At 49.0% G+C, this 27859-nt stretch overlaps 1 protein-coding gene and 1 pseudogene across 3 annotated transcripts; both read right to left on the bottom strand.

The window, feature by feature from the left end:
• Positions 1-276: 276 nt before the first annotated feature.
• On the bottom strand, positions 277-27859 carry BAG3 (BAG cochaperone 3). 2 transcript variants are annotated; one of them, XM_032281817.1, is made up of 4 exons: positions 27306-27859; positions 7734-8060; positions 5250-5651; positions 277-1650 (listed from the first exon to the last, which is right to left on the bottom strand). In XM_032281817.1, exons 1-4 carry the CDS (start codon positions 27483-27485, stop codon positions 829-831), a joined length of 1731 nt encoding a protein of 576 aa, XP_032137708.1. In that variant the 5' UTR covers positions 27486-27859; the 3' UTR covers positions 277-828. The 2 variants fall into 2 exon arrangements, with proteins under 2 accessions (XP_032137708.1, XP_032137709.1); XM_032281818.1 differs by having other exon boundaries at positions 277-1647.
• LOC116554034 lies at positions 17981-24708 on the bottom strand (annotated as a pseudogene). Its single transcript, XR_004270021.1, has 2 exons — positions 18353-24708; positions 17981-18037 (listed from the first exon to the last, which is right to left on the bottom strand). The product of XR_004270021.1 is annotated as a 60S ribosomal protein L37-like (transcript).

The following is a 27859-nucleotide window of genomic DNA, read 5'->3' as shown; positions in this document are numbered from 1 at the left end:
TAAGTGGCACCTTGGCTGTTGGCTGGGGTGGTCCGAAGGGATGCAGCAGGCATATTCCCATTACCTGAGTTCACAGCCCTCAGTCTTCCCAGGTTCCTGTTGCAATCTGAGACTGAAAGGTGGCCAAGACAATTCGTTCATGAGCCGGGCTATTGGAGAGGTCACAAAACCCAAAGCAGGCTGGTAAATCCAACTGTCATTTATTCTGAATGAAACCAGGGACAGACAATCTCCATGTTGCCACTGCTTTCAAAGGTTTAGAAACCACAAAAAACGTTTTGAGTTATATTATTACTTTATTTTCTTTTTTTAAAATGTAGCATTAAAGTCATCCAACATACAGATATTCCTATGGCTCCTGGCACATTTTACTCTCTCTAAAGTTATTTTAATTATGAGATGAAGAAAATCATCTCATTAAAATGGCAACATTTCTGATAAATGTGTTTCATAATTATGTGATGGGTAATTGACTCCCCATCTAGCCCCAAAAACTCGTTTAGTCCGGAACTACAGAAGACAGCGCACAACCACAGCTAACAGGTGGTGGGTGCCCAAGCAGACAGGGCTCCAAAACAAGCAACAGGGTTAAACTTCTGAAACAACAAGCAACTTCTTTATTTGTACAGAGTAAGCATATAGAAGAAAGCATCATTTTCCTTTTTAGCCCTTTTATTAGTGTGTTTTATCTCCACCCAAATTACTGCATACCAAGCAGCTAATAATAAAAACCAACTGACTTAAAGTCTCTGAAATGCATGCAACTTAAAATTCCCTAAAGCACACATTGGTTCTGAGTTTCCGAGTCTGATTTTTACTGGGCAGAGGCTATGGTGCTGCTGGGTTGCCAGTGGTGTCTGTCGTGCTGCTGGGGTTTGAAGTTGCTGCTGCTGCTGTGGCTTCTGGCTGCTGGGTTTGGGTGTGGGGATCTTCTCCACTTCCAGCATTTTTCTTGCCCTTGTCTGCTGCCACGGCACCCATCTCCATGATTGCCTGCAGTGGCTGATCGGCCTCAAGGTTGCTGGGCTGGAGTTCATAGACCTGGACTTGACCTGGGACATCAATGGCTTTCTGTTCAAGTTTTTCCAAGATGGTTTGAACCTTCCTGACACCATCTCTCCTGGCCTGACGCACATCAGCTCGTCCCTCGGGGTCAACTGAATCCAGGGCCAGCAGCTCTTTGGTCAAATACTCTTCGATCATCAGATACTTTTTGTCAGTCTTCTTGCCTTCAAAGTTGTCTACAGCCTGCTCCAGCCCCTGCACCTTCTCCAGGATGGCTTCCACTTTCAGCACTCCTGGATGTTTTGGGGGAGCCTCAGCTTCTCCTGGTTTTGGAGGTGTAGCTTCTGCAGGGGCAGTGCTGGGGGCTGCCCTCTCTTCTGTAGCCACATTCTTGGGGGAAGAGGGGACAGCAGAAGGGCCAGGGCTGGGAGAAGGACAAGGAACTGGGGCAGGGGGAACTTTTACCTCTACCTTCTCAGAGGGAGGTGGGGGCTTCTGGGAAACAGGTTTAGAATCCGCCTCTTTGCGGATCACTTGAATTGGGACGTGTCCAGGAGGGAGATCTGGTCCAACTGGGCCTGGCTTACTTTCTGGTTTGTTTTCAGGTTGGGGAACAGGTGCTGATTCTCGATGGGTCATGGGCTGCTGAAAAATAGAAAAAATATATTTATTTTTTTTGAGACGGAGTTTTGCTCTTCTTGCCCAGCCTGGAGTGCAATGGTGTGATCTCCGCTCACTGCAACCTCCGCCTCCTGGGTTCAAATGATTCTCTTGCTTAAGCCTCTGAGTAGCTGGGATTACAGGCATGTGCCACCACACCTGGCTAATTTTGTATTTTCAGTAAAGATGGGGTTTCTCCATGTTGGCCAGGCTGGTCTTGAACTTTCGGCCTCAGGTGATCTGCCCGCCTAGGCCTCCCAAAGTGCTGGGATTACAGGCGTGAGCCACTGTGCCCGGCCACAAAAAGGTATTTTTAATAACTGACTGGAAGTCACAGAAATTGTTTGTAGCTAGTACAGATTAGAAAGAAAACTGGAAAATGGCTTTTCAAAGTAAGTTTAATAGTATAAAATATTTTCAAAGTCAATCAATGGCTGTTACAAAACAAAAACATGGTTTTAATCACGTATGTAACCAAACTATTAGGCTTCCACTGAGCACCTTGGGCTGTGTTACCTTTCACTGAATTTCTCTGTAGATGGTACTCTAACAGCAAGGAAAAGAAACTCAATAAAATTTTCAAAAATGAAAATAGCTAGCCTGGGCAATATAGTAACACCCCTAACCCTACAAAAAATTATTTATTTATTTATTTATTTATTGAGACAGTCTCGCTTCTTTGCTGAGGCTGGAGTGCAATGTTGCAATCTCAGCTTACTGTAATCTCTGCCTCCCAGGTTCAAGCAATTCTCCTGCCTCAGCCTCCCTAGTAGCTGGAATTACAGGCATGTGCCAGCACACCCGGCTAATTTTTGTATATTTAGTAAAGATGAGGTTTCACCATGTTGGCCAGGCTGGTCTCGAACTCTTGACCTCAAGTGATCCACCCGCCTCGGCCTCCCAAAGTGCTGGGATTGCAGGCATGAGCCACTGAGCCCAGCCCCCCAAAATTTTAAAAATTAGGTGTGGTAGCTTGTACCCGTAGTCCCAGGTACTCAGAAGGCTGAGGTGGAAGGACCGCTTGAGCCCAGGAATCCAAGGCTGCAGTGAGCCATGATCATATCACTGCACCCCAGCCTGAATGATGAATGGATAGATGTACGGATGGAAGGAAGGAAGGAAGTTAGTTTGAGGAGGAGTCTTGCTCTAAGGAAGGAAGGAAGGAAGGAAGGAAGGAAGTTAGTTAGTTAGTTAGTTAGTTTGAGATGGGAGTCTTGCTCTGTCACCCAGGCTGGAGTGTGCAGTGCTGTAATCTCAGCTCACTGCAACCTCTGCATCCCAGGTTCAAACAATTCTCCCACCCCAGCCTCCCAAGTAGCTAGGATTACAGGTGCCCTCCACCATGCCCAGCTAATTATTTTGTATTTTTAGTAGAGATGGGGTTTCACCATGTTGGCCAGGCTGGTCTTGAACTCCTGACCTCAAGTTATCCACCCGCCTTGGCCTCTCAAAGTGCTAGGATTACAGGCATGAGCCACTGCACCTGGCCTTATCTTGGCTCTTATTCATGTAAGTGAATATCTAAAGCCTCTTTCAAAAATCTCACCCTAATTTAATCAACTGAGAAATAACTAGACTATATTATTTCTGAACTATTCCCAGTTCAAAACACTCAATTCCACTATGATGTTCAGTTAGGTGAAATCCTGGAAAGCCTCCCAAAAGGGAACTTTGAATAAGCTCCAAAAGGGAGGTTACCACAAACACAGTTAATGAAGGTGAAAACAGGACGAAATATTGTTTCACTGATTATGAGAAATATATGAGAATGATTTGGGGAAAATACTCAACCCTCTACAAATGGGCACCTCCTAGGATTGCTGAATCCAAGTACTGTATGGATCTGGTATGAGATTTAGCTGTCTATACACTAGCAACCTCCTTTTCCATCAAATCTCTTTCGACAATCCAGACACCCTCAACTTTGGCCCTGACCATTCACAACCAACCCCGTGCCCCTCCTTAGGTTTTGACAACAATGGCTGTGTACTAAGTGACTTTAGAAACACTTAAGAGAGGGTGTTCTACGGCCTGTGCTCTTCAAAAACATCAAGGCCGTGAAAGCAAAGAAAGGCCGAGGAACTGCTTCAGACTGAAGGAAGACTAAAGACAAGTTACGTCTAAATGCGGTGCTCATGATCCTTGTTTCAATCCTGGTGCATATCCTCGAATTGGGGGAAAACTGCCATAATAAGGCTTTGAAAATGCGCTTCGTACTGGATAATAAAACTGTAAGTATATTAAATTTCCTGAATCTGGTAAGTCTACCATGGTTCTGAATGAGAATGTCTTCCTCTTAGGAAAATGTTTGCTAAAGTATTTAGGGAAAAAGGAACACGATATCTGCAACTAATTCTCAAACAGTTAAAATACATCAACAATACAGGAGAGAGAAGAAATGACAAAGCGAATGCAGACATGTCGACAAGCAGTGAACTGGATGAAGCATATGTGGGATTTCTTTGTATGATTCACACAACTCTTCTACAGGGTTGAAATTATTTCCAAATAAAAAAGTTCAAAAAACTTTAAGAGGAGGATGCTCTATTCCAGGGCCCTGGACAGTGTGACCACTTGTAATAAACGAATATCCCACATTTGTTCACAGGGGGCTTTTTTTTAAAAAAAAAAAATGGTAGCAAAGAATTCAGCTGCTCAAGTTGCAGCCACAGGGGGCCCAGGGCTGCTCAATGTTCTGCTGCTAAGCTGCAAGCTGCTCAAACTAAATGACTTCCTCTTCCAGGAACTTGTACCTCGTGTCTCCACTGGAAGATCAGAAGACCCCTGCCTACAATCTTCCCCAGGCCAGCATGGTTTCTGATCTGCCATAGCTGGCTGATGCCTCAGCTAGGCCACGTGGTACCTGACTGCAAAGGGAGGAAACGAAGGGGTAAGACACGGGCCCTGTGGTCAGGCTCAGCCCTCAGCTGAAGAGATAAATTCAACACTTCTGAAATACCCAGAATAATTACATGTTGAACTCATACAAGTTGGGAGTCCCTCATTAAAGAACTCATATGGGGCACCATGAGATGAGAAGGATGAGTAGGCTTCATGGAGGAGACAAGACTGGCTCGTTCTCAGAGGACAAGGAGAGCCTGTACTGTGCAGGCATTTCAGGGAGTGGGTTCAGCATGGGCAAAGGCACATGGCTGGGAATGAACTGAATGGGCCTGCAGAGTAGAGCGAGTAACTGAGCGGAAGGCGACAAGCTGCCTACACCCAAGATGAGGCTGTGGCTGCAGTGTGGACGGGGGTGTGAGGAGCCCTGAAAGGGTGTGGTGGGCACTAAGGAACCTGGTCCTAATTGTGTGAGTTCTGCCCAAGCTGTTTCTTCTGCCCCAAGTCAGCCACAATGCATAATGATCAGCCCAGCAAAAGCTGCAGAATGCAGAGGGTTCACAGCCTGAGCACTTGTCCGGCCTTTCTGTTAACACCCAGCAACTTCCCAAATCTCACTTCCCTCCAGGTACACGCAAGTTAAATAGGCAGGGCTGAAGAGGGAACCCAGGGAACCCACAGAGCTCCTGTGGCCCTGGAGAGATGCCACCATAACCGGTCTGCTGACAACTCACTTCCCGTACCTGAGGCCTGTCGACCACTGTGTGCACACGGATGGGCGACGGGGAGTGGAGTGGTGTGCTGCTCCTGGCTGGTGAGCCCTCCCGGCTCGATGTACTCTGGACAGGTGACCTGAATGGGGATGCCGCCCGCAGGGGCCGGGGCTCCCAGTCATCCCCCTGGATCTTGTGGTACACAGGCTGGTGGGTCTGGTATTCCCCTTGCTGCGCTGGGTAGTGCATCTTCTGGGCTTGGTGGAAGGAGGGCTGTGCTGCTGGCCGGGTAATGTTCTGCTCGTGTATCACCGGAATGGAGATGTAGCCCCGAGGGAGCTGGTGACTGCCTAGGCTGCTCCTGCCAGAGGAAGGCAGGCTGGCCGAGGAGGATGAGGATGAGCAGTCGGAGGCAGCTGGAGACTGGGACCGCTGCAAGAGACACAGGGTAGAGGGCATGACCCCAAGAATGACCCCCTACCTTGGCATCCTGACCATGCTTCTGCTGTGAACCTGCTCAGGGCAACCCATATCCTAAGACCTCCTATCTGTAATTTCCAATTTTTAAAATGTGGAGTTAAGACTGAGGGCTTTGGGACTGGGCATGGTGGCTCACATCTGTAATCCCAGTACTTCGGGAGGCTGAGGCACGCAGATCACCTGAGATCAGGAGTTCAAGACCAGCCTGACCAACATGGTGATACCCTGTCTCTACTAAAAATATAAAAATTAGCCAAGTATGGTGGCACATTCCTGTAATCTCAGCTACTCAGGAGGCTGAGGAATGGAAATTGCTTGAACCCAGGAGGCAGAGGTTGCAGTGAGCCAAGATCAGCCATTGCACTCTAGCCTGGGTGACAGGGTAAGACTCTGTCTCAAAAACAAAAAAAACAAACAAAAAGAAGACTAAAGGTTTTAGAGTCAAGGGGACTATGTTTGAATTCCTAATAGTTCAATCATTTTCTAAGCTTCATTAGAAATATAGGAAGAGTGTCCCTCCCTCACCAGGTTGCTCTGAAGGTGAGGTCAATCGCCTGTGCATGTGGCTCAGCCCCAGGCCAGCACACAGGAAGCGCTCATACAGAGGATGTGTTGTCCCCACTACCCTTTCTCTACCAATCTACAGAGAACTCAGCTAGCAACGGGGAGCTGCAAGCATCCTGTGGGGCCCAAGGCAGGTCAAGCCCCTTTCCCTGCTGGGCCACCTTCTATTCACTTCAAAATTGAGAGCTTTTCCCCTTCTAAGTGCCTTGTTAGCTTAAATTTGAAGATGTCTCTGATTTATGTGTCACTTTGATTTCCTGCAGCAAAACCGTTGTAAATACAGGTATTAATTTTTTTTTTTCTTTTTGAGACAGTCTTGCTCTGTTGCATAGGCTGGAGTGAGTGGCATGGTCTCGGCTCACTGTACCCTCTGCCTCCTGGGTTGAAGCAATTCTTGTGCCTCAGCCACCCAAGTAGCTGGATTACAGGCACACACCACCACACCCCATTAATTTTTTTATTTTTTATAGAGACGGGGTTTTGCCATGTTGGCCAATCTGGTCTCAAATTTCTGATCTCAAGTGATCCGCCCGCCTCGGCCTCCCAAAGTGCTGGGATTACAGGTGTCAGCCACCAACTTGGCCAGGTACTACCGCTTTAAGAAAAGAAAAATGCCTCTGGTATCCCACACTAACTGTAACTTTTCACTCTCAAGGATGTGGGAAGCTGAACAGATTCAGATAGGGCTGAGGCAAGCATGACTCTGGGTGCAGATAGGACATGGGATTTTGTGCCCAGGAACAGCGCTGGCATACACAATGGGATGATCCACAGACAGGAAAATTAAGAGGGCTTACTGCTCAGGAATCCTATTAGCAATGCCTCAAATCTCAGCTAAGAACCAGATTAAGAACTATTTTTTAGCTATTAATGCACAGCATCCACTGGCATACCCCTGACATGTTTGGCTTCAGGATTAAAATGCTGCCTTCCTGACTCCTTACTTCTTTTTAAACTGTGGGGCATGGTGAGGGCAGGCATGGGGTCTCATTTTCCTATCAACACAGCTCCACAAGCAGTCCAGATTTATCCATAAGCATTGAACTGAGCAAAATGGTACATAGCTATCTCTGTGTTTCTGAATAGAAAGCCAAGGGTAAATAAGGAGCATGGAAATCAGGAGCCAGGAGGCAGGCTGGGCTTCTGCTCCCAGCTCTGCTGCCTCCACCTGTATGCATCTGGGGCGGGCAGGCTGCGGTGTGTCCTTCCGAGCTCCAGTTCCTTAACTACAAAAGTAAGCCACATGATTCCTGCCCTGCCCCAGTGAAAAACACCCCTATTCGATGGTGGGGGATGATGTGGGGCCATCACCCTGTCTTTGCTGGGTGACCTCTGGTGCTGCAGGCCAGGCCCAGATGCCCCGAATGTGAACAGGTGCTGGCTTAGGGCACTGTCCTCAGGGGCTGGGCCTGGCCTAGGAAGAACAGCGGCTCGCTCCCCAGCAGGCCCATGAGCCTGGCCTCTGCTTACCTCAGGTCCATGGGAGGCTGGGGGCTGGGCTGCCGCAGCCGCTGCCACCTGTCCACACTGTTTATCTAGCTGAGTGGTTTCTGGCATGCCCCGCTGAGGTGACTGGGACCTCTGAGGAGCCGCTGCTGCCGCCTCCGTTCGGAATCGCTGCATCCCAGGCTGGGGATAGACATGGAAAGGGTGCGGCTGCCGGTTCTCAGCGCCTTCATGGAGCACGGGAATGGGAATGTAGCCTGGTCGAAGCTGGGGATACACAGGGTGGCCTTCCCTGGCGGGCAACAGCCTAGAGCCCTCCCGGGAAGGGCCGTTGGCAGAGGATGAAGTCTCCTGAAGTAAAAAGCGGAGAAATACGGGCTGGTTAGAAACTGGGAAGTGAACCCTCCTGGCAGAGGAAACAGTGTGGCACCTGGCACTGTGATCTTCCCGAGTGACTTGGGCCTCAGGGCGCCAGCCAGCTCCCAGCCCCTGCTCCCTCCAAACCCCCCATCCCATAGAGGCTGCTGTTTGGCCAACAGTTTAGGAATTAGGAGCATCAGGATAAAGCCAAAAGTATCTGTTGAGCATAGGAGAGGTCCCCAAACTGGTAAGACGGGTTTGGGTTTCTTTTCTGGGTGACCGGGTGACCCAGCTGCCCATGCCTGCCCGCCCGCATTTTCAGAGACCCAATCAGAAGGTGAGCTCCAGGAGCAGGGGTGTGAACTCCAGGAGCAGGGGTCAGCTCCAGCTTCTACATTACAGCAGGCGTCTGTTTCCAAAAAGGCCCTCACATTTCCCAGCAAGACAGCTTGTACTGGGCCCCAACACAGGACACGGTTTGGGAATCTTCACAGAGCAGTGGGCTGGGGAGCAAGGGCTGCCTCCTCAGGAGTATTGTTAGAACAAGAGGCAGGAAGGGGCAGGATAGGGGTGCAGAGGCAGCGAAGGGGAGAGCAGCATGCAGGGTTCACTGTGCCGCCTAATGATGCCAACTGACAAAGATTCTCTGCGTGGCCAGATCTTAGTCAGGCTTCTGAAGCTTCTCCTAGCCCCACCTGTACACTTCCTTGTAAAGTCCAGTTTCAGTAAAAGACACTGCTAAGTCAGGTTTAGCCAGAAGCCCCCTCCCCAGCCTGTCTGATCAGGTTCCTCAGCCTCCATCATCCCCAAGTGCTGTCTAATCACTCTGGCCTGTCTTGGCCAAGAATCCTGTTTGGTCAGTGTGGCCAGACACGCCCTTACGCCTGCTCTTTCCTCTTCTAATCTTCCATCCGCTGACCCCCACACTGCTCCCTGACTATAAATTCTCACCGGCCCGCGCTGTAGTTGAAGTTGAGCCCAGTCTCTCCCCTGACTGCTGCTGTGGTCCCTGTGCCTATCTTGATGGCCCTGAATAAATCTTCATGACTGTGCTTTAACAAGTATCACTGAATAATGTTTTCTTCAACACAACAGAGCCTGTTTGGGCAAGGAGCTGTTGGGGTCTCTCTCTTATGTCCTCTCTTGAAGTTCTCCCTTCAGTGGCCTGGCTATTTTGGGACCCTTGAGAAGGCCAAGTTCCAGATGTACCACAGGAAAGATCTTATTTCAGACAACAAGGCTGGCCAGTCACTCACTGGCAATGCCATCTCTCAGCTAGTAGGGGCTGTGAAACAGAAGCCCTAATGTCCCCAAGCACTGAGGGTCCTTTCACAGGAGGGTAGCTACTGATCTGTGTCACTTGCACATATCTGCGTGGGGCAACTCTTAAAAAGAGGAGTGATCCTTCCTGACGGAGGCAGCTCTCTGCACAGCAAACAAATGCCAAAGAATCTATAAGCTTGTAGGGTACAATCTCTACTGTTGCAAAATCAATCAACAGTAAGGACAGATATTGAGGGCTGCTCTGCACTTTGAATGAACAGACCATTAATTCGGTGATGTTTCTATTTGTGTACAGGCGTGGGCACCAGGTGGCTGACCCTGGTTTAGCCCTTTCAGGCCCATCAATTGCCCCCCTCCTGCTGAGACCCTGCCCTTGGAGGGCCTCCAGCACAGGAAAGGCATGGGTGTCACTGTGTCCTTGGGGACACAGGCAGACAAGCATTCTCAGATTAGAATAGCCACATGCTCAGGGTGGCGGCATTACATTAGCCTGCTTAACTCTCAGGTCACCCAAGAGCAGGAGTGGGTCCAGGCCTCGCGTTCAGAGCTGAATTCCTGCTGTGAGACGGCCCTGAAAGGGAGCCAAAGAGAGGCGCTGAAGAACCCTCTACTACTCAGTGTTGAGCCATAACGTGCCTGTGGGCATTCTGTCGACTCACTGGGGTGTTCCTGCTTCCAGCCGAAATCAGGGTCTGCATTAATCCTGCAGTGTCATTTTGCTGGCTGCCCAGGGGCTTTCTTCCCAGCCATGCACAAAAGCCTCAACCATCTGCACACCCCACACAGCAGGGCCCAGCAGTGAGCAAACCCTCATCCACTGCCTGCTCCTGAGTGAACATCCTGCCACCCGGTCCTACGGGGTTACCAAACCAGCAAGGCCCACTCCCTGCCAACAGAGGCTTAGGAGATGGGCTAAGGAGGCAGGAAACAAAACAGAAGCAGAATTACTTGGAAAGCACAGAAGCCCTGAGGGATGGGGAAAAGCACAGGCTCTTCCAGGGTAGACAATGGCCTAGGTAGGGTCTAAGTGTGATTCGTACCTCTGTTCCTAACAGTTCTGTGAGTTTAGGTAATTCTCTTACCTCTGTAAGCCTTCACTTCCTTTTCTAGAAAATGGAGCTAGCAACACCTGCCCTGGAGAAATGCTATGAGGTTTTATAAGGGCAAATCTAGAGGGGTGCCCAGAAGACCAGTAATTAATATGAGTTTCTCCCTAAATAGGCACAGCATTATGCTCTTCAGACTCCAAAGTGTCAAAGGAATGAAAAGTGAAGGATAGGGCCGGGTGCAGTGGTTCAAGTCTGTAATCCCAGCATTTTGGGAGGCCGAGGCGGGCAGATCACCTGAGGTCAGGAGCTTGAGACCAGCTTGACCAACATGGCGAACTCCTGTCTTTACTAAAAATACAAACATTAGCTGGGCATGGTGGTGTGCACCTGTAGTCCCTGCTACTCGGGACGCTGAGGCAGGAGAATTGCTTGTACTCCCAAGGCAGAGGTTGCAATGAGCTGAGATCACACCACTGTACTCCATCCAGCCTGGGCAACAGAGCAAGAATTTATCTCAAAAAAAAAAAAAAAAAAAAAAGAAAAAGTGAAGGACAAAGTGAATTGGTGGTGTCAGAAACCAGAATGGTGGTCACCTCTAAAGGAGATGGTGGTGACTGGAAAGGATCTTTAAAAAACTTCCTGAGGTGATGGGAATATTATCTTTTTCTGGGTGGTGGCAAATGGGTGTACAGCTATGTAAACCCCCACACTGCACACCATCAAACCCCCACACTGCACACCGCACCATATCCCACCCACACTATCCGGTTTTAACCAGGAGAGCTGCCAACCCCAAACCCTTGGATCCTTGCAGGGCCTGGAGTCCTCAGACAGGCTTTGAGGAGATGCAGCTCCTCCTGGGGGAAGCCCAGGATCCAGAAGGCCCTTGAGCCAGCCTGCTACGAGCTGAGCACCTCATGCATCTCACAGAGCACATTTGCACCTCCATTGAAAGAGAAAGGGAAGAAGACAGGAGAGGGAGTGAGGAAGGAAAAACTCTGTCTGCACACCAGACTGTGACAGCAGAGACTGTTTCCTGGAGCCAATATTTAACCTTTCTAGAGGCATGGCGGGGTCCACCAGGAAGGAATGTGGTCACCACAGGCAGGGGTGGTGGTGTCAGAAGAGCGGTGGGAAGCAGTGGCAAGGGGCGGGCTTAGGGGTCAGTGCTAAGCTGAGGAAGATTAGGCTGGAGGTGGACACTGAGGTCCACCCTTCTTAGTGCTCCCACCATCACAGGAGATGCCTCAGCAAGACAGAGAGACTGGAAAGGAGAAACCAGGCCATGCTAGGAAGCAAGGAAGGATGTCAGGGAGGAGAGTGAGGAGGCGAGTACAAAGCAGGGAAGAGGGCCTGGAACTGGGAAGAAGCACCCGGGGACAGGGGTGGGGTAGGGGAAAGGCCTCCACTGCACATGAGGTCCACTGAACAGGCCGAGCCTGCTGGCACAGCTGGAAGGCAGAGCGGTCAGGACAGGCAAGGGCAGCCTGGCTGCTTCTCCAACAGTCTCGAGGTCTGTACTCTTGGGTCTGTGTGAAGTAATGACCCATTTATGCCATTTAATAAAAAAACCATGTGTCTCTTTGTGAGCACTGCATCTAAGACATTCCAGGCTCCCCTTCTACTCTGGTGGGGTTTGTTAAAAAACAAAACAAAAAAACACACTGTTTTAGATAAGTAAAACACACATGAATTTTACAAAATAAGCAATTAAACACTTCTGTGTGAATGAATAATTTCAACCAAAAATGAAATTCCCACCAGTAATGAGGTCTGTGCGGGAATGCTGACGCCACCTTCTAATGTTCCCATCTACCATCATTAGAGTCATGATAGCAAATGCTTCCGCTTTTACTAAGTAAAAAACACCTCCATTGCACTCTAGCCTGGATGACAAGGGTGAAACTCAGTCTCTTTTTTTTTCTTTTTTTTAAGACGGAGTCCCGCTCTGTCCTAGGCTGTAGTGCAGTTGTGTGATCTTGGCTCACTGCAACAACCTCCACCTCCCAGGTTCAAACAATTCTCCTGCCTCAGCCTCCCAAGTAGCTGGGATTACAGGCGCATGCCACCACACCCAGCTATTTTTTGTATATTTAGTAGAGACAGGGTTTCACCATGTTGGCCAGGCTAGTTTCAAACTCCTGACCTCATGTTCCACCAACCTTGGCCTCCCAAAGTGCTGGTATTAGAGGTGTGAGTCACGGCGCCTGGCCGAAACTCCATCTAAAAAACAAAACAACAACAAAAAAGCACCCCCTGGAAGAGTTAAATTGCCCTTTCTCTCTTCTATGGTGTTTTCAACACAATCTAGCAAAAAAGAGATATTTTGTAAATAAAAGAATCAAAAGAAAAAAATGTGTAATATTTATAATTCCCCTAGAATCTGACTAAAACATGTCTCTTCATACTAAGGGTTTTCAAGTTTAAGCACATCCAGAAAATGCCTCTTGGTTATACCAGCATCTCTCAGATAAGGCTCACTACATGCCTCTTCCTGATTCAAAGGGGAGCTGAGAATCTGCCTTCTCAGAGTAGGGGAACAGCTCTGTGTGATCACAGGACAGGGACTGGGGCACCAACATGGTGACCAAGCAGATGACTGGTGATCCTTGTGGCCGCCTGGTCAGGGCCCGCCTGCAGTTCAGAGTTCATCATCCTTATCTCTGGTTAAAGACATCAGGAATACATATTACACAAAATCCAATTAGGAAAGAAGCACCCAGGGGCTCAGTCCGAACTCTCACTGCTTATCTTACTACATTAATTTATAAAATGAATTGGTTAATTCTGTCCCCTTGTTTGTGCATTGCATTAAAAATCTGAGACATGTCTCAGGGCACCAAACAACTCCATGAGATGGCCAAAAGAAAAAGAAAAAATGACCCCAGATGAGCCAAAGTTTGCCCTATTATGTACAAGATAGTTATCATTAGAGAAAGCCTGAGGTCAGGTTCTGAGCTTCGGTGAGCTGTTGGTTTCAGAACAGGTCTAAACTGCACTACTGGTTTTTAACAGCAAATGGGCACCAAGGGAACAGCAGGAGGCCTGGGAAGAGACTGCACTTGGTCCCAGCCCTGGCTCTGCCCCTAAATACATGTGTTACAGAAGCAGCTCACATGCCCTCTGTGAACCTTAGTTTTCTCCACTGTAAAATGAAGGGGAGGCCCAAAAATGTTCTACAAAGCAGTGGTTCTCCAGCCCTTGGGAGTACTGACTCAGGAAATGCAAAAAAAGGAACATTCTAAGCCCAACCCCAAGTAGGTCTGATTCCGTACATGTGTGATAAAGCCTGAAGGTCTGCACTGAGAAACAGTGACCACAAGTTCCTTCCAGCTTTGACACTCTTCCAACCTGATTTCCAAAGTCCCTTCAAGCTCTCAACAGCTATATAAAGCCCAAACAAGGAAAAGTTAAATGTCACAGAAATCTAAAAACGACCACTCCTAACTACACTCAAATAATATCAGAATCGCCAGCACTCAGAGCACCCCAAAGTTTCATGTCCCAAATGAAGAGGAGGGCCCAGATATGGTTGCTCACACCTGTAATCCCAACACTTTGGGAGGCCAAGGTGGGTGGATCACCTGAAGTCAGGAGTTTGAGACCATCCTGTCCAAAATGGTCAAACCCCATCTCTATTAAAAATACAAAAATTGCCGGGCGCGGTGGCTCAAGCCTGTAATCCCAGCACTTTGGGAGGCCGAAGCGGGTGGATCACAAGGTCGAGAGATCGAGACCATCCTGGTCAACATGGTGAAACCCCATCTCTACTAAAAAAAATACAAAACATTAGCTGGGCATGGTGGCATGTGCCTGTAATCCCAGCTATTGAGGAGGTTGAGGCAGGAGAATTGCCTGAACCCAGGAGATGGAGGTTGTGGTGAGCCGAGATCGCACCATTGCACTCCAGCCTGGGTAACAAGAGTGAAACTCCATCTCAAAACAAAACAAAACAAAACAAAAATTAGCTGGGCATAGTGGCAGGCACCTGTAACCCCAGCTGCTTGGGAGGCTGATGCACAAGTATCACTTGAACCCAGGGGTCAGAAGTGGCAGTGAGCCAAGACTGCACCACTGTACTCCAGCCTGGGCAACTGAGTGAAAGTCTGTCTAAAAAACAAACAAAAAACCAGAAACAAATGAAGAGAAAGAAGCTGCTAACCCTCAACCCTCAAGGAGTTTTTCTGCCTTAAAAACAGGGTGGGAGGCCGGGCATGATATCTCACGCCTATAATCCCAGCACTTTGGGAGGCTGAGGCAGGAAGATCATGAGGTCAGTGGTTTGAGACTAGCCTGGCCAACATGGTGAAACCCCGTATCTACTAAAAATACAAAAACTAGCCGGGCGTGGTGGCTAGTTGAGTAGCTAGTAGTCCCCGCTACTCAAGAGGCTGAGAAAGGAGAATTGTTTGAACCCAGGAGGCAAAGGTTGAAGTGAAGTGAGATTGTGCCACAGCATTCCAGCCTGGGCAATAGAGGGAGACCCTGTCTCCAAAAAAAAAAAAAAAAAAAAAGCAGGGTGGAAACAACAGCTCTTGGGCACCTGTTAGGTGTCTGTCTGGCTAGGCACATGCCAGGCACACATGTGTTCATGAAACAGCCATGAAGAAGAATCTGCTTTGACCACCACAACTGAGTCCCTGTACACTGAGTGGCCACTGAACTCTGAAAATGGGCACCTTCTGGGAGCCCCAATCTTGGCTCTATGGAACAGTGCTCTTTAAAAAGTGGGCTTGGCCAGGTGTGGTGACTCACACCTCTCAGAACTTTGGGAGGCCGAGGTGGGCAGATCACCTGAGATCAGGAGTTCGAGACCAGCCTGACCAACATGGAGAAACCCCATCTCTACTAAAAATACAAAAATTAGCCGGGTGTTAGGGTGGTCGCCTGTAATGCCAGCTACTCAGGAGGCTGAGGCAAGACAATCGCTTGAGCCTGGGAGGCAGAGGTTGCAGTGAGCCGAGATCGTGCCATGCACTCCAGCCTGGGCCACAAGAACAAGATTCCATCTCAGAAAAAAACCAAAAAAGTGGGCTTGACATCCACAAATGACAGCTTCACCACTCTGGTCTGAATTAGGAGAAACAGTAACAAAGGCAACTCTTAGGGCTGTCCCGGAGCACTTCTGACTTGGCAGCCCTGGAGTATTAAATAGGACACAGATTGTATTAACTGGGTTTTTAGGCCAGAAGAGCCTTCACATGGGTCAGATGTTGAGTTTTACTAACAATACTTCAAAACTTCTAAAACAAAAAAGGTGGAAGAACACAGGAATCCTGGAACTCCCCATATGGCTAAGACCTACATCAAAATTAAGTGGCCTGGCTCGCCTCCATCAGGAAGGAAACAAACAAAACATACTTTCTTCCAAAGTGCAACTAGAGCTGGGCTCGGTAGCTCATGCCTATAATCCCAGCATTTTGGGATGCCAACACGGGTAGATCACATGAGGTCAGGAGTTCAAGACCAGCTTGGCCAACATGGTGAAACTCCATCTCTACTAAAAATACAAAAAAAAAAAAAAAAAAAAAAGTTAGCCAAGCATGGTGGCGGATGCCTGTAATCCCACCTACTCAGGAAGCTGAGGCAGAAGAATTGCTTAAACCCAGGAAGCAAGGCTGGGCGCGGTGGCTCAAGCCTGTAATCCCAGCACTTTGGGAGGCCGAGGCGGGTGGATCACGAGGTTAAGAGATCGAGACCATCCTGGTCAACATGGTGAAAACCCCGTCTCTACTAAAAATACAAAAAATTAGCTGGGCATGGTGGTGCGTGCCTGTAATCCCAGCTACTCAGGAGGCTGAGGCAGGAGAATTGCCTGAACCCAGGAGGCAGAGGTTGCGGTGAGCCGAGATCGCACCATTGCACTCCAGCCTGGGTAACATGAGTGAAACTCCGTCTCAAAAAAAACAAAAAACCCAGGAAGCAGAGGTTGCAGTGAGCCAAGACAATGCCATTGCACTCCAGCCTGGGCAAGAGAGTGAGACTCTGAATCAAACAACAATCAAAACAAAAAAAACAAAGTGCAAATGGAGTCGAGCTTCAGCACCCTATCGAAGCTCTCTGCTTGCTATGATGGGGTGCATGAATGAATGCAGTATTACTGCCCATTTGATACAGAAATAAACAATCAACAGCCATTCGCATCCCTACAGCCAAAGTCAAAATCCTTTCAGTTCCCAATGGATTGTAATGCAGGGTCTCTCCCATTACCCCAGCACTGTTCTGAGTACATAATAGACTTGGGGAAAATTCTGAATAATAAACCAAGTCCACATTCCACTTAAAGCACACCTTAGGAGTTAGGCTTTGCCCAGAGACTTCTCCTGGTAAGACAAGAGATCTGTGCCAACCACATACTCTATAAACAATCACAAGTCACAGGCTATTGGAAGATTTATCTAATACACCTGTTACCATATATATATATATATATATATACACACACACACACACACAGACACATTTTATCCTGGGATAAACAGATGACTATCCCTATGTATTTTCAATGGGGAAAACTTTTTTTTAGAAGATAAAACCAACATTGCTTCTCTTTGCAGCTGTGTCCAAATAAACAGGAATGAACCAGCATGAGCCTGTGTCTTCAAGTTGCCACCCTGGGTTCCAGTCCCTCCTTGATGCTCACCAGCTGCATGATCAGAGACAGGACTCCTTGCTACTAAGACTGTTTCCCCAGCTGTAAAGATCCCCACATTTCCCAGGGGTCTTTGCAAGATTTAAGCGAAATAAGGTACGAGTCTTTGTAAACTCCAAGCTGCTCTATGCCCTAAATAATTGCGTTTCTTTTTCTTTTCTTTTTTGAGACTGAGTCTTGCTCTGTCGCCCAAGCTGGAGTGCAATGGCACCATCTCAGCTCACTGCAACCTCTGCCTCCCAAGTTCAAGCAATTCTCGTGCCTCAGCCTCCCGAGTAGCTGGAATTACAGGCATGCGCCTTCACGCCTGGCTAATTTTGTATTTTTAGTAGAGACAGGGTTTTCTCCATGTTGGTCAGGCTGGTCTTGAACTCCCGACCTCAGGTGATCCACCTACCTTGGCTTCCCAAAGTGCTGGGATTACAGATGTGAGCCACCACGCCTGGCCTAATTTTTGTATTGTTAGTGGAGATGAGGTTTCACCATGTTGGCCAGACTGGTCTCATCAAACTCCTGACCTCAAGTCATCCATCCACCTTGGCCTCCCAAAGTGCTGGGATTACAGGCGTGAGCCACCATGCCAGGCCGTAACTGCCTTTCTTTATTCCACAAATAGTTATTGATGGGCTCAGCTTTTCTCCAGTATTAGCTGGTTGGGCTGTTTACAAAGCCTAATTTTTTTAAAAAAATATTTATTTATTTATTTGTTTTAGAGACAAGGTCTTGCTATGTGGCCCAGGCTGCTCTTGAACTCCTGGGCTCAAGCGATCCACCTGCCTCAGCCTCCCAAAGTTGGAATTACAGGTGTGAGCCACTGTGCCCAGTCCAACAAAGCCCAATTCTTGAATCTGTCTCACCAAGTTGGTAGCAAGCCGGTTAGAATTAGAAGCCCCTTTATCTGAGAGTTTTTTTTTTTTTTTTTTTTGTATTTTTAAAACCAGAACATTTATTGCATGACTAATCGGTGAAATTCTTAAGATGAACTGCTGGCCGGGCGCGGTGGCTCAAGCCTGTAATCCCAGCACTTTGGGAGGCCGAGGCGGGTGGATCACGAGGTCAAGAGATCGAGACCATCCTGGTCAACATGGTGAAACCCCGTCTCTACTAAAAATACAAAACATTAGCTGGGCATGGTGGCGCGTACCTATAATCCCAGCTACTCGGGAGGCTGAGGCAGGAGAATTGCCTGAACCCAGGAGGCGGAGGTTGCGGTGAGCCGAGATCGCGCCATTGCACTCCAGCCTGGGTAACATGAGTGAAACTCCGTCTCAAAAAAAAAAAAAAAAAAAAAAGATGAACTGGATGCTGCAACAGCTGCCCTCTTGGGTTTAGGTGTTGTTCCCTCATGGAATCCACGCCTGAATCTGCGGTATACAATTTTTAGGTGCTTCATTCGACCAGTCCCGGTGGTTATTTCGTCTTTTAGCCTTGGCACTCCAGTTATACTTTCTCTTGCGCTTGGTGGGGTAGCCACATTTGCTGCAGGTTGACTTCTGAAGGTGGCAGGCCTTAGAGCCACAGCGGCGGCACAACGTGTGCGTCTTACTGCGACGCTTCCCAAACGATGACGTTCCCTTCGTCATCCTGCCTCTGCGACCGGGACCAGAAAAGCCTGAGAGTCTTAAGAGGGCTAATTAGCAAGGATGTCACTTTCTCTGCTGAAGACTGTATTTAAAGTTTCACAACCTGGAAGCAAACAGCCAAAAACAACTCTAAGGACTTAAGCCCTAAACCACCCGCCTCTCCAACAGGCCGGGCCACTGCTCTGGGGAAGAGGCCTGCACTGCAGACAAACTCTCAGCTGAGCAGGGACACCCAGGTGCACTGACTGCGGCTCTGTGCACACATCTCCCTGAGGCCTAGGGAGAAAAGCCAAGCCAGGCTGGGGCACAGAAGGGTCTGTCTGGGAGCAGAACATCTGCTGGCGTTTCCTCAACACCCTCGGCGGACCCTCACCAGGGCACACGTCAGGCGTCCCCAGGCCAGGCACCATCCGCAGCTGCTGGTATTTCTCCTGCTGGGGGCACTTGTCAGAATCCAGCCTGCCTGCAGCCCCAGCCCCTGCAGCCCGCCTCACGGGTTTCATGTGGCAGAGGTAGGGACTGGGATGTCGCACAAAAGTTAGCTTCAGGGCACATGAGAAACGACCTATCTCTTCTTCAGGAAAAAAAAAAGCAGAGCCACGTGCTTTAATCCTCCAGTCACAAATCACAGATGGAAAGTACCTGAAATTTCCATCCCAGGAAGCAAACTCTGAATTTAGACAGAGACAAGGAAAAGGGCCTCTCTCATCTGCTACATATCCATGCTAAAAGTGAACACCCTGGTCAGCTACCTGGCGAGTCCGTCATCCAGACACCACCCTACAACTGTCTGTTAGGTCTCAGTGCACAGCATCAGCGGACGTGTATTCTGTACAAAATACAATTTCCAAAAGAAAAACATCCTCAGTTCATCAGCTGCAGTGCAGGCAAGGGTCTCTGATGGACGGTGAGACCCTTAAGTCCCGGGGGGCTCTGCTCCCACCTACAGCAGCTTCTCAAGCATTTGGCCCAAGCAGCCACACTCCCTGAAAGAAGGTGGTGGCACTCGGAAAACCCCTCCCTCCTTCCATCTGCAGTGACATTTACACCCCTAAGAGTTGGGTCCAGAACAGCTGTGCAGGTAATTGGTACCTCAGTAAGGCAGCCTGATATCCCCCCTTACAGGCTGCACTCCTACTTCCTGCCTGGTACTTCGGGGCTACACAGACAAGGCTAAGGAGACCCTCCCCTGGAGGAGCTGGGGCTGAGTAAAGCCAGTGCTCTACACAGCACAGTGCTGGAAACAAGGCCCCAGCCTGTCTTGGGCATAGAATGGGGAGATGCATCTACGGACACACAGGCAGGGGACGGCAGACAGGTCAAGGCCCCGCAGCTTCACCTGTTACTGTTCTTCTATGTCTTCCACTCACAAGGGGCATGGGAAGCCCCAGGAAGGGCTCTGAGAGCCACCTAGACGCTGGTAGAGGGAGTCAGTTACACTCTGTACAGGAGGATAAGAGGAGGCCTCGCTTCTAATCTAAGAAACAAGATCCCAAGCCTCTCGGACATCTGAAAGGCCCATGGACAGCCAGGACAGTCTACTGTGTGGAGAGGCCACACACCTATCCGAAAACACATTTCTATTCCACAGAGCAGGCTGCAAATGTTTCTGGGGGTTCCACACATCCATCAGTTCAGGCTGTGGGGCATTCACCTCCGATGCACTATCTCCCTTGATTCTCCCAACCCTGTTGGCAGGAGTTTTGCTATGCCCATTTCACAGAAGGGGAGACTGAGGCTCAGGGAGGGTAAGTGCTTTGCCTAAGATCTCTAGAACCCAGAATTGATGGTAAGGCCAGTTAGATGCTAACCTTTCTGCCACTCCTGTCACAGCTGTACACTGTGGTAACATCCATGTGTCACTAACATCTCCAAAACCTTCATCTTCCAGGGTAAAATGCAGCATGAGAGAGAGGCTTCCATTTTGCCCAGCCACGTTGGGCTGAGGCTCAGACCTGGAACATTCAGTTCAAGTGTGCTCTGGGTCAGGGAGCCAGCACTCGGTGCTGAGTCATCGGGCCAGCCAGAAAGGGGCCAGGACAGTGAGAGCACTCAGCTTAATTCTGAGTCACCACAGCCCCAAGACCACAGGGACGCTGGGCATGGAGTGCTATCAGAACCGAGGAAGACCCTCCCCCTCAACCCAACCCAGGAAGAAGTGCTAACCGGGCTTGGATGCTAGCGGTCTGAACTGATCCTGAAAGGAAGGACCAGTGAAGGGTCTGGCTTTTCCTCTGCACATGAAGGGGCCTTCCCATCCTCCCACTGTTTGGATTTTTAAACCATCCATTCATTTATTCATTCATTCAGTGTCAAGGAAGAATTTTTTAAATGACAAAAAAATATAGAATTCTACTTTAATAAACACTGAGGAAGATACTTTAAAATGGGAAATGTTTGTTCTCAATTGAATACTAAGGAATTTTCTGTAAAAAGTCTTCCCAGTTCACTGGAGCACAGCTCTGTGCTGGGAGCTCTCGGATGGCTGGGTTGTTTACAGGTTCCTGACGCATAGAGCCGGCACTCTGCGATTCTAGGCTTTTCTGAATTGACAGTGAATAAGAAGCTTCACGTATATGGTATCTGATCTTACTGCCAGCCACACGAGAGAAGATTTTTAAGAGACTCCTTTCACAGTGCCCAGGGCTGCTCTCTGTGCAGCTATGGAAGCGGGGTCTGGCTGCTGCCAGCTCCCGGCCTCTCCAGCCCTGTTGGAAGATGCTGTGTCATTGGGTGAAACAAAAAGAGCTTCTCCAGACCTGTAAGGGAGAACTGAGGAAATCAATACTGAAGTCCTTTGTGCAGAGAAGGCCATTTGGAAAGTGACAAAAAGGAGCAGGCCTCAGGGTACCTTTAGGAGCCCAGGATAACTCTGCAGTTCTTAGGAACCAATGGAAGCCTTCCTGGGACACACCTACACCCTTTATAGGCAGGTTTTCTGGAACTGCTTTTGAGCTCTGGGCCCAGGCCCATGTTCTAGCCCTTTCGACACAGTCACTCCTTCAATCTTTTCTGAGCCTGTGGACCCTGCCAGGGATCAAGAGGCAGAGATGAAACACACAGACTCTGCCTCAGAACTCTGAACAGAGATGTGACCCCAAGGCAAAGTAGAAAAGTGCTGAGCTTAGGAAAAATGATTCAAATTAAAATAAAATGGAGTCTAGAGGAGAAACTGCCTGCTTCGGACCAGGGCAAGGCAGGACATGCTCTGGAGAACGGCCTCGAAGTGGGCAGACTTATCCACTCTATGGCATTTAACACTGGGACTCGCTCACTGTGGGCACCCAGTGAATTTCAGATGCGGTAAAGAAGTGAGTGAAAAGCCGGGACAGTCTCCTAAGTCCAGACCCAGGTTCAAAAAGCAGGCCAATATTTCTGATGAACTGTACAAAGATGGATTCAGGACTGTTTATCACCTCACGCTGTGCCTGGGGAGTACAAAGCAGCCAGGCCTGCTAAAGGCAGATCTATCACCTACTCAGGAACAAGGTGGGGTAAAGCCACAGAAGTCTTTCTGTTTTGCCACAGGCCAGGCACACTGCCTCTCTGAGTCCGCTGTCCCATACATAAGACACTTCACAGCTTCTGCTTCAGAGAGCTGATGAGAATTTAGTGATAAGGCTTCTGCAAGTACCTGCCAATATGTGGCACATGTATATATATGTATGTTGACAGACAGAAAATCCCACATTCATTCCTTTCCCCCCAAATTCTTCCTAAGCTTTTGCAAGCTGCCTGGCTTCCTAAAAAGCTGCCAAGGTCCCCAAGATATCTTCATCGAAATATGTGAAGACTTAACACCGGATATCTCACATGGTATCACATGTGCCACGTGACACATAGAGATAAATCCTGCACCTGCAAAACAAGGGACTCTGGAGGCTGCCTCAGAAGGCCGGCTGATGGGTGTGGTGGCGCGTGCCTGTAATCCCAGCTACTAGGGAGGCTGAGGCAAAAGAATCGCTTGAACCCAGGAGGCAGATGTTGCAGTGAGCCAAGACTGCACCACTGCACTCCAGCCTGGGAAACAGAGTGTAATTGTCTCAAAAAAAAAGAAGGCCAGCTGAGTCTATGCTCTGAGGCAGAAGCAGATCAGGAGTGTGCACTTGATTCATAACAAAAGGGAACCCAGGAGGGGCTGGAGAATAACACGGTGAGGTGTGGCACAGGGCTCACCTGTGTTCATCAGTGCCAGAAGGTCTCAAAGATCCTAATAAGCAGTTTCTTATGTAAGCTCTCTTAAACATTTAAGAGCAATATGAAAACAGCAAAACTTAAAGGAGAAAAAGTAGGTCTGGATGATTAATAGTTTTCTACTTTGGATGATAAACATCAGAACACCATTTTTAAATGTCAATAGAAAGTAACAAACATGTAGAATGGTTTATATAAGGTGACTGCGTGTCATTCCAGAAATGAGGACAGCACTAAGCAAGCCTCATGGGTGGCATGAAGCTTTCTGACTCACAAGCAGCCCTGCTAGCATCCAACAGTTAAGCCTTCCCAGCCCTGGCTAATATCAAACACTGCCACAGGTCCTGTGTACAGGTTCCACCCTCATAAAGGGCAAACCTACCCAAAAAAACAGGGGACAAATGATGTTCTCGGAGGTGCAGTCGATTCTCGTGTGAACAACACAGGCTGTTATTTAGAGGGGAAAATGGAAGTCCTAGATGAGCTGGGCTCCAAGGCATCTGGCCATGCTCTTCATTCCTCTCCAACAAATCACTTTCAGGCAGTTGCACAGGAACTTGCTCAGCCATCACTGCAAGTTGCTGAAAACACTAAGGAGAGAATGGCCACTCATTTCCTGACTGCGCTCTGACTCTGCTAAGAGGCACAACAGCTTGCAATCGATCTGCAAAGAACAAAATGATCTCATCTTTGAGAAAATTCAGGAGGCTCTGCTGAACCTTAAGCAGAATGAATGAGTCTCTACTTCAATCATAACTCGAAACATTTCCAATGTGCTCTGAAAGGATGTTTCTACCTCCCTCTCACAGTGCTTGAATATAATCTGTCAAATGATTATGGTGAGATTCTGCTGGGTGGGCAAGACAGAAAGGAAAGGCTCTGGCATGCTTCTTCCCGGGGTCCAGGAGGGTCTCTGGACCACCTCCCCACTCTCACACTGCCAGTCACCCTGCCAGACTTTGCAGTGTGCTGCTTTCGCTCACTCCCCATGTCACACCCATATTCACACCTTCAGAAGCCCAGGCACCCAGGCGTTTCCCCAAGAAGGAAAACGGAGGCTCGGGAAAAGGCTCTGCAGGCTAGATGTTCAGGAGGCACTAATCCGCAGTTCCTCTTCCCCAAAATGGGATCACTGGTCATCCGTGGCTCCCACTGCAGTGTGGCACAATCAGAACCACCACAATAGCTTTTTGAACTTAATAGATTTCTGGGCTCTACACTGAGCAATTCAGATTTGAACATGGGGTTTGGGCAGGCATGTGGTGAGACACAGCCACAATCTGTGTTCTTAACAGGACTCCCTGGAGACTGCCAGGCTGGTAAACTCCAGGATCCACAGAGCTAGAACAGCCCTGCTCCATGAGGGAGGGAGGTCTCCCTCTCATCCCAGGGAGGCCTAGCGGGGAACAGCACTCCAGAGTATCCGGCCTCTGTTTATTCAGGGAGAAGAGCCTGGAGGAGTGGCTACAACCAGTTTTGAATGCCAACCTCTGCCAGGAAGGGTCCTGGACTGGTATGAACTTGCCAAATTAGTGGGAAGCCCAAGTGTACAGAAAATCAAAATCCAGGAAGACTGCAGGTGTGGAGATCCAGCTGCTTAGAATGGGGCTGGATTAAGTCCAACATCTTTGTGGGCTGCTGGCCTGCTTCAGCAACAACAGAAGACACTTGCTTTCACTCTGCCCTTCTGCAAAAACAGGGAGTTGTCCTAACCACTTCAGGGAAGGTGGAGGATCAACTGCAAGACAGCAGAAGACTAAATAAAATACAAAGGTCTAGTCTTTTCCTGTTTTTTTTTTTTACTAATGCAGTTAAATTTTAAACATCCTAGGCTGAGTGCAGGGGCTCATGCCTGTAATCCCAGCACTTTGGGAGGTCGAGGCAGGCGGATCCTGTCAAGAGTTCAAGACCAGCCTAACCAACATAGAGAAACCCCGTCTCTACTAAAAATACAAAATTAGCCAGGTGTGGTGGTGCATGCCTGTAATCCCAGCTACTTGGGAGCCTGAGGCAGGAGAATTGCTTGAACCCAGGAGGTGGAGGTTGAGGTGAGCCGAGATCGCAATATTATACTCCAGCCTGGGCGACAAGAGTGAAACTCTGTCTCAACAAAACAAAATAAAACAAAAACGTTAAACATCCTCAAGCCAAGTCATCCTCCAAAAGAGAGGTTTCTCTTGAGCTCCTCGTGCTCAATGAACAGATTTTTACTGACTGACAGCATGTCCTCTTAAAGATGGTAATGCCCAGATCTGGGCCTCAGCTCAACTCCTCCAAAATTGCCCTTTGTTTTTCTGTGAGGGCCCTTTTCTCATTACGCATTGAGAAACCAATTTCGAATACAAAATGATACTGAAGGATTTTTCACTACATTTAGTCTTGAGTAAGGTGTAATTCACACAAGTGCAACTGAATTAGTCACCATATATTGGGTGTGTCAAAGCACAGGATCAAAAGCAACGAAGCACAAACAGCTCATGGGCTGAATGTTAGTTTTCCCCTTAAGTTTTGGTGCTACGCTCACAAGTCTCAAGTCATTGATTTGGTAAAGAGAAGTCTCTTGAGTTGATCATGTCCCATCATCAAAATCCAAGCAATCACGGCACAGAAGTCGGTGACCCAATAACTTGGTGGCCGGGAGGGCACAAAGATAATCAGGTATTTTAGCCTGCATGCTTCACAGTTTCACAAGACATTCACTTCCAACTTCTGAACAGACACACTGCCTCTTACTAAGACTGTCCTGACATCAGTGCTCTCCGTGCCATTGGTACTAGCTGGGTGACTTTCAAATATCACACCTGAACTCTCCGGGTTTTTCCAGAAACTAAAGAAACCTACCTAAAACATCTTCAAGGACCTTTCAACTTGAACATTTTGACTGTGAAATTTTCAAATAAACCTTTTCAGCATCAGACTTCTGATTTAGTAGTTCTTACTTTCTATCTGTTCAGAAGAATAATGGTAACTAAACCTGCTTTTTTCCTTTTAAGGTTTATGAAACTACAGCCTAACCCATGCACCAGGTGGGTACAGGAAGATCTCAACTTGCTGGGTAAGTTTCATGCTGAGAACAAAGTACTGGCAATGTTTACATTCAAACTTAATCTTTACTCATAACAAAGGCTGCCAGCAAATACTACTGTCCCTATGTCTACAGGAAGACGCCCTCAAAGTAATAGTTGTAAACCACACTAAAGATCATGTACATCCACGGAGACTGCTAAGAAAGGGGGTTTGAAATGAGCGTCAGTTTCACCCAAAAATGGGTTGAACAGACACCCAAAAATGTATATTTAACTGTGCCCATCCCAGCTAATTACAGCCTCTTATATTAATTTTCAAGAATAAATATACAACGAATCTCTCGTAAATGTAAACTGCTGACCGTACACCATCTCACTGTTGGGAACCAGAGTTTTATCAATATTGTTAAAACAAAAAGTGTATAAAAATGAAGGGAAATAATATAGGTCTTTCTTCTAAAATAATGGGTTACAAAGCATTTTTAATTTGCTGAATTTTTAAATCTTCAAAATAATTTACCAGCTCTTTTGGAGACATACTTCTGCTATATTCACAAGAGTATCATTACTCAGTTATTTGTGTACTGGTAACAAATCCTAAGTATTTTAATACCATAACAAGGCAGGAAGCGAATGCCATTATAAATATACACATTATCATTCCCTTTCTCTCCAGTGTGAGGCAATGTGGTAAGGCAATGGCCAACTGTAAGACATTCTCCCTCTCTAGTTTAGAAACTGCTGGGGAGACATGCACCCCGTTTTTTATTTTACAAGTGATACTAGGATACATACATATCCAAAGCACCTTCAAACAATACAATTTTAATTTGAAATACATATATATATATACATGCACATAAATGTTTTGACACCAGCCTCCTGAGTCATTGGGTGCCTCAGACGGGACAGTAGTGAAGACATCCCTCAAACAAGTTAGGGAACTTGAGAGGTAAAAATCCCCCAAAACCACCACCCAAGCTGTGTCTCCCTTGCGTTCGCGGACAGCGGCGTGCGCCGCTGGTCCCGGGCCCGGGGGCCAAGCGGGCAGTAGGGACTGCGGCCTCCGGAGCCGACCAGGCCGGCTGCCCTCCTCCACGCCCGGGAGCGCTAGGCCAGCGCCGGACACCCAGCCCTCCGTCCTGGAGTCGAGCCGCGGACGGCACAGGGACCACTGCGGGGACGCTTCCCGGGCCACCAGATCCCGGGGCCTCCTTTCGTCCCTACGCCTGTCAAGGGCGGGTCGGGAGCAGGGACTCGTCCGGGGGCCGCGGGAATGTGTGGCGGGGCGCGGAGCCGGTGTCCGCCCGCGAGGGGCCTTGGCCGACCCCCAGGCCCCGCCGCCTCGCGTCCCACCGCCTGGCCCGCTTCCCGCCGCCTGGCCCGCTTCCCGCCGCCAGCCGTCGAGGTGGCGCCGCCGACCAGGGCGGGCCGCGGGCCCGGCTCACCTTGGGGCCCTCGGGGGGCACGCGCGGGTCGTTCCACGTCGTGGTGCGGCTGTTGTGGTCCACGAAGAAGGGCCAGCCGGTCTGCGGGTCGATCTTGATCTCCCAGCCGGGGGGAAGGGGGTCGCGGTCACCGTTGCCGGACGCCACCTGCATCATGGGCGAGTGGGTGGCGGCGCTCATGCTGGGTAGGGGATGGGGTCGGCCCGGAGCGGGGGCCGCCGGGGCGCGGGTGCGGAACGCGGGCTCCGGGCGCCGAGTCTCTGGCCGGGCCGCCGCCGCGGGCCTCTCTCTGCCGCCGACGTGTCCGGGAAGCCGGCGCCGGGCACCTTTATGAATTAAAGGCGGGGGTGACGTGGCCTGAGAGGGGTGGAAGTGTCTGGAAATAGCCTCCTCGCTGCCACAGGAGAAGGAGGAGATAAAGGGAGGTAGCAACTGGTCGGCTAGAAACTTCTAGTCCCGTCCAGAGAAGTTGGCCGCGGCCCGAGGTTGGATGCGGAGCTCCGCCCTGAGTCATCGGCTATAATCGCGGCGGGCGGGGCTGCGGGCGGGGGCGG

This window comes from Sapajus apella, unplaced genomic scaffold (genome assembly GCF_009761245.1).
Source record: "Sapajus apella isolate SASKATOON/1434 unplaced genomic scaffold, GSC_monkey_1.0 scaffold13, whole genome shotgun sequence".
Classification (NCBI taxonomy): domain Eukaryota; kingdom Metazoa; phylum Chordata; class Mammalia; order Primates; family Cebidae; genus Sapajus; species Sapajus apella.
This window is presented reverse-complemented; position numbering and strand designations above follow the sequence as displayed.

Excerpts from the sequence above, each read along its gene's own strand:
- BAG3 (XM_032281817.1), bottom strand. The coding sequence starts at position 27,485 with ATGAGCGCCGCCACCCACTCGCCCATGATGCAGGTGGCGTCCGGCAAC. Across the intron at positions 8,061-27,305 it reads TGCCCCCCGAGGGCCCCAAG|GAGACTTCATCCTCTGCCAA; the intron begins GTGAGCCGGGCC and ends TTTTTACTTCAG. Across the intron at positions 5,652-7,733 it reads CAGCCTCCCATGGACCTGAG|CGGTCCCAGTCTCCAGCTGC; the intron begins GTAAGCAGAGGC and ends TGTCTCTTGCAG.